At 49.4% G+C, this 6,406-nt stretch overlaps 1 protein-coding gene across 11 annotated transcripts; it reads left to right on the top strand.

The window, feature by feature from the left end:
* The first annotated feature begins 886 nt into the window (after positions 1-886).
* On the top strand, positions 887-5,644 carry LOC126989494 (uncharacterized). 11 transcript variants are annotated; one of them, XM_050848072.1, is made up of 5 exons: positions 887-999; positions 4,632-4,765; positions 4,817-4,867; positions 5,171-5,323; positions 5,375-5,644. In XM_050848072.1, the coding sequence occupies exons 1-5, from the start codon at positions 924-926 to the stop codon at positions 5,477-5,479; spliced, it is 519 nt and encodes a 172-aa protein (XP_050704029.1). In that variant the 5' UTR covers positions 887-923; the 3' UTR covers positions 5,480-5,644. The 11 variants fall into 11 exon arrangements, with proteins under 11 accessions (XP_050704029.1, XP_050704028.1, XP_050704027.1 ...); XM_050848071.1 differs by having other exon boundaries at positions 5,171-5,272; positions 5,324-5,644; XM_050848070.1 differs by having other exon boundaries at positions 5,171-5,221; positions 5,273-5,644.
* The last annotated feature ends 762 nt before the right edge of the window (positions 5,645-6,406 follow it).

A 6,406-nucleotide genomic window follows, 5' to 3' on the forward strand; every position in this document is an offset into this window, starting at 1 on the left:
CCCAGTGTCTCTCTCGTCCTGCCGGGAGTGGTCGCTGCTCGCTGAATTGCGTCTCCAAGGAAAGGGAGACCACGAGTCGCTGCGAAGATACGAGAGTGAACGTCTCAGCAGTCTTTAGAAGCTCAATACTCAAGACTCAACACTCTTCCCCTGCACACACACACACACACACACACACACACACACACACACACACACACACACACACACACGGTGAGCCACGATGAAGGCCAGGCTGCCCTTACTCTTGGTGTTTATTGAATCATCGTTGCTTGCGGCCGGAAATTCCTTCAGACCCCACTGGAACCCACGCTGCCCTGCCCAAATTACCATCTCGGGGGATGAGGAATGGAAGAACGTTACCACCAGGGAATATAACAAGGGCACCTGGAGCACCACCTTATACGTGCACCCCGATCCAGGGTTCAAAGGCATCAGGCTCGTGGCGGCGGGCGGTGGCTGGCTGAGTGACGCCTGGTTCACGCTGGACGCCACTTGCTTCCCTGGGGACGCACAGTGGTGGAGGTTGTGGGCACGTGTGTTGAACTATGGCAGCATCAATGGCCACGGTCTTAAGTTTGCAGTATGGGCTGGTGATTGTGCTCTTGGGTGCCGCAGAACAGACTACTTGCCTAGTTACCGGGCTGTTACTTGTTGAGGCTCACGGGCCCTCAAGGTGGAGATCACAGTACCCGAATCGACAATGCACTCTAAAAGGATACACAAGACAAAGCCTCTCATGGATAAACTGCACCTACATCCCCATCACCACCACCACCACCACCACCACCCCTACGACCACCACCACCACCACCACCCCTACAACCACCATCACCACCACCACCACCACCACCACCACCACCCCTACGATCACCACCACCACCACCCCTACAACCACCATCACCATCATCGTTGTGTCGGCAATGATAGGTGTTGGTGTTCTTGTTGTTCTTGTTGCGGTGATGTGGCGTTTCCGGCAGCGAAGGATATCCAAAGAAGGTAAGTCTCTCTCTCTCTCTCTTTACAGCAGAGTAAGCAGATCAAGGGAAAAAGATGAAAAAAAAAAAAAGAGTCCCGCTAAGCAATGCTATTACAGTAGTGTGTGTGTGTGTGTGTGTGTGTGTGTGTGTGTGAAAGAGAGAAAGAGAAAAAAAAGTTAAATGCAATAATAATAATAATGGTAGTAGTAGTAGTAGTAGTAGTAGTAGTAGTGCTAGCACTTCCCCCAAGACTGGGTGGGATGGGGATCACCAACCCTGAGAAGCTGGCAGATAAGGAGAACCAAAACTCCATCAGCCTTACCAGGTCACTCATCAACAGGATCATCGCTCAGGAGGCAGAGGGAGAGATAGACCAAACAGAAATAAGAGATATTAAAAGAAAAATCTCAGAAGAAAGGCAACAGGCCCAAAAAGACGAGCTGGACCGTCTTACACACCACCTGTCCACAGAAATGGGTAGAAAAATACACACAGCACAGGAGGCAGGCGCGTCTAACTGGCTAACGTCATTACCAATCAGAGCAAAGGGCTTCAGCCTCAACAAACAAGAATTTGTCGACGCCATTGCTCTGAGATATGGCTGGCCGATTGAGGGACTGCCTGATCTCTGTGCATGTGGATCACCAAATGATGTCACCCACACCATGACATGTAAAAAAGGAGGCTTCGTCTGTATTCGACACGATGAAGTGAGGGATCTGACAGCCAGCATGCTCGGGGAGGTATGCCAAGACGTCACTACCGAGCCGGCACTGCTTCCCTGGACGGCGAACACCTTCGGTACAGGACAGCCAATACCTCACAGGAGGCACGGGTTGATGGGTGCCCGCGGATTCTGGGTGCGCGGACAGCGGGCGTTCATGGACATCCGCATATTCGACCCGATGGCTGCCTGTCACCGTGAGCTGCCCCTGCAAGCCGCCCACCACAGGAACGAGCAAGAGAAGACAAGGGCATACGGTGAAAGAATCCAACATGTGGATCAGGGCAGCTTCACCCCCCTCGTCTTCACCACATCCGGCGGGATGGGTCCCAGGGCCCAATGCTTCTACGCACGCCTCGCGGAACTAATCTCAGAAAAGAAGCATCAGCCAAGGAGTCACGTTGTCGCCTGGATGAGGTGTCGCCTCTCGTTCTCCCTGCTCAGGTCGGCCATCCTATGTCTCAGGGGCACCAGACACTCTTGCCCAAAATCCACCAACATCTCCAATATGGACTACGAAGCCACAGTGGTGGAGAGTGACATTAGGGTGGGTCGAGAGTGACTTGAGTAGGGAAGGAAAGGGGGATCTAGACGTAATAGATGATAGGCGATTTAGTGTCAGGTAGTATTAGTAATATGGTTGGATGCCACAGTCATTAGCGAACAGAGTTGAGGCTAATGACCTCCAAGCTATGGAGCCCTCCATGATTATGTGTCGGGAAAATAAACATGGGTGGAGGTATCATTTATGTAGTAGGAAAAAAAAAAGTAGTAGTAGTAGTAGTAGTAAAAAATGTAGTAGTAGTAGTAGTAGTAGTAGTAGTAGTAGTAGTAGTATAAGTAGTAGTAGTATTAGTAGTAGTAGTAGTAGCAAACAGAGTTAAAGCAATGACCTCTGTTATGGAGCCCTCCATGATTATGTGTCGGGAAAATAAACATGGGTGGAGGTATCATTTATGTAGTAGAAAAAAAAGTAGTAGTAGTAGTAGTAGTAGTAGTAGTAGTAGTAGTAGTAGTAGTAGTAGTAGTAGTAGTAAAAAATGTAGTAGTAGTAGTAGTAGTAGTAGTAGTAGTAGTAGTAGTAGTAGTAGTAGTAGTAGTAGTAGTAGTAGTAGTAGTAGTAGTAGTAGTAGAACTAGTACTACCATTAGTAGCAGTAGTAGTAGTAGTAGTAGTAGTAGTAGTAGTAGTAGTAGTAGTAGTAGTGGCAGCAGTAGTAGTAGTAGTAGTAGTAGTAGTAGTAGTAGTAGTAGTAGTAGTAGTAGTAGTAGTAGTAGTAGTAGTAGTAGTAGTAGTAGTAGTAGTAGTAGTAGTAGTAGTAGTAGTAGTAGTAGTAGTAGTAGTAGTAGTAGTGGCAGCAGTAGTAGTAGTAGTAGTAGTAGTAGTAGTAGTAGTGGCAGCAGCAGTAGTAGTAGTAGTAGTAGTAGTAGTATGAGGACAGTTCCTGATGTTGTTCGTTACTAAAACCTCTGAAGATGCTATCAGAAACACCTTCATACCGGCGATAGCAAATGGGAGGTGTCCCAGTGACCAGGAGAGAAGATTGCTGGAGTTGTCGCTAAGAATGGGTGGGCTCGGCATCACCAACCTGCAAAATCTGGCTGAGTCTGAATTGGAACTCAATCCGAATCACAGCCTCCTTGACCGGATATATTACCAATCAAATGAAAGGGAGAATACAACCTCAAGATATTAGGTCACTAAGGAATGAAATCTCCATAAACAGAGAAGAAAACAGAGAGACACTCTGAGTGACCTAATGAGAAAACCCCAGAAGACACAAGGAGGACAGATATTGCACAGGAAGTGGGCGCTTCAAACTGGCTAACCACACTACCTATCAGGGCAAAAGGCTTCAACTTAAACAAAAAGAATTTACTGATGCCCTTGCCCTCAGGTATGGCTGGCCAGTGGATGGGCTCCCAAACATGTGTAACTGTGGCTCACCCTTCAACCAAAATCATGCCATGACATGCAAGAGAGGAGGTTTCCTTCATGAGACATGATGAAGTAAGAGACGTAACAGCTCAGATGCTGAAAGAAGTCTGCCACGACGTGACTGTGGAACCCATGCTGCTCCCTCTGCAAGGCGAACACCTGCCAGACGCACCGCTAATGTTTCTGAACGAAGCACGAGTGGATGTTAGCGCCAGAGGGTTTTGGACTCGTGGACAAAGGGCATATTTTGACATAAGGATCTTTGATCCCATGGCCCATTGCCACAGAGACCTGACCCTTGATGCAGCCCACAGAAGAAACGAACAAGAGAAGAACAGAGCATATGATGAAAGAATACAGAATGTGGACCAGGGCTCCTTCACCCCGGTAGTATTCACGACGGCAGGAGGGATGGGACCAAGGGCGCAGAGCTTCTACGCAAGACTCGCCGAAGCACTGGCGGATAAGAAACAACAGCCAAGAAGCAGTGTGGTCGCCTGGATGAGATGCAGGCTGTCCTTCCTCCTGAGGTCAGCCTTGGTCTGCCTGAGAGGAACCAGGTCACCTGAACCCAAAACAACCAGAATTGCTTACATGGACTTTGATGAGACGGTGGTTTATAGTCGTATCAAACACAAGCTCTGTTAGCTTAAAAATAAAATGTTAAGTAAAGTTTGTAAGATTAAATAAAGATGGTTGTCGGTCACAGTCATTGGTGGGGCCAATGAATTTCTTTATGAAAGTATATGAGAGAATATACCGCTCACAAAGCAACTCTAATAGATGGAGGCACGTAGTATTAGTAGTATAAAAAAAAAGTATTAGTAGTAGTAGTAATAACAGAAGTAGTAGCAATAGTAGTACCAGTAGTAGTAGTAGTAGTAGTAGTAGTAGTAATGGTAGTAGTAGTAGTAGTAGTAGTAGTAGTAGTAGTGGCAGCAGTAGTACCTTCTGTTATCGGTCCCAGCATGTCCTCGACACACCCGCAGATGTGAGGATGCGATTCCAAGGCGAGACCGAGGTGGTCGAGAACAGCCTGTACGAGACCGTGGAGAACATTCGCGGGACCGAGGTGGTCGAGAACAGCCTGTACGAGACCTTGGACAACACCCGCAGGACCGAGGTGGTCGAGAACAGCCTGTACGAGACCTTGGAGAACATTCGCTGGTCCGAGGTGGTCGAGAACAGCCTGTACGAGACCTTGGACAACACCCGCAGGACCGAGGTGGTCGAGAACAGCCTGTACGAGCCCTTGGACAACACCTGCAGGACCGAGGTGGTCGAGAACAGCCTGTACGAGCCCTTGGACAACACCTGCAGGACCGAGGTGGTCGAGAACAGCCTGTACGAGCCCTTGACAACACCCGCAGGACCGAGGTGGTCGAGAACAGCCTGTACGACCTTGGACAACACCTGCAGGACCGAGGTGGTCGAGAACAGCCTGTACGAGCCCTTGGACAACACCTGCAGGACCGAGGTGGTCGAGAACAGCCTGTACGAGCCCTTGGACAACACCTGCAGGACTGAGGTGGTCGAGAACAGCCTGTACGAGACCGTGGACAACACCCGCAGGACCGAGGTGGTCGAGAACAGCCTGTACGAGCCCTTGGACAACACCCGCAGGACCGAGGTGGTCGAGAACAGCCTGTACGAGACCGTGGACAACACCCGCAGGACCGAGGTGGTCGAGAACAGCCTGTACGAGCCCTTGGACAACACCCGCAGGACCGAGGTGGTCGAGAACAGCCTGTACGAGCCCTTGGACAACACCCGCAGGACCGAGGTGGTCGAGAACAGCCTGTACGAGCCCTTTGAAAACGTGAGGAAGCCGCGGTGAGGAAGAAGGAAATGGAAGAGGAGGAGGAAGATGAGGAGCAGGCGTGAAAACATGGGAGGGCAGGCAACAAAAAGCCTGCTGGTTCATCACGAGGCTGCCTGCTTTAGCGACATGTGAATCAGCTCGTCAGCCAATTGAGAGACCTGCGCCACAGACTGAAGCACTTTTGTACGCACGCGGGCACTTCTGAGCTCGCCCCTGACGCAGCAAAGTGACGACCAGTGCGATCTTGGAAGGAAATTATCGCTTTCGAGCAAACAACTTCTGCTGGAAAGCTGTTCCAGTGGCGGACGGGTCTTCGAAAAATAACTCCTGCCGATATCTGTGGGGTGGGCGTGGCGACGCACCCCCAGCGCATGCCCCCATTGATTGGCAGATTGCTGCATCGTTTGAAGGAAGGAAGGAAGGAAGGGAAGAGAGAAAGAAGAAGAAGAAGAAGAAGAAGAAGAAGAAGAAGAAGAAGAAGAAGAAGAAGAAGAAGAAGAAGAAGAAGAAGAAGAAGAAGAAGAAGAAGAAGAAGAAGAAGAAGAAGAAGAAGAAGAAGAAGAAGAAGAAGAAGAAGAAGAAGAAGAAGAAGAAGAAGAAGAAGAAGAAGAAGAAGAAGAAAACGGAGAAGATGAAGAAGTATACGAAGAAGGGGAGGGGGCGAGGAGGAGGAGAAGGGGGAGATTTATAACGACGTTGCTTGCCTTGCTGGTTCAAAACGTTAGGCGGGGACTGGAGGGGACACGAAACAGTTTAACACGTGTGTACGCGGCCATGGAGACGTGGAGGGGCTGACGCGTGCTGAGAATGATGGCGAGAAGGGAAGATAATAATAATAATAAGAAGAAGAAGAAAGACCAAGTAGCCACGGTTAGTACAGCCAGTGGGTTTAAATCCATGACGGGTGTATTAAATAAAGGAAGATGAGGGTTTGGTCGGCAT

This window comes from Eriocheir sinensis, unplaced genomic scaffold, assembly GCF_024679095.1.
Source record: "Eriocheir sinensis breed Jianghai 21 unplaced genomic scaffold, ASM2467909v1 Scaffold1195, whole genome shotgun sequence".
NCBI lineage: Eukaryota > Metazoa > Arthropoda > Malacostraca > Decapoda > Varunidae > Eriocheir > Eriocheir sinensis.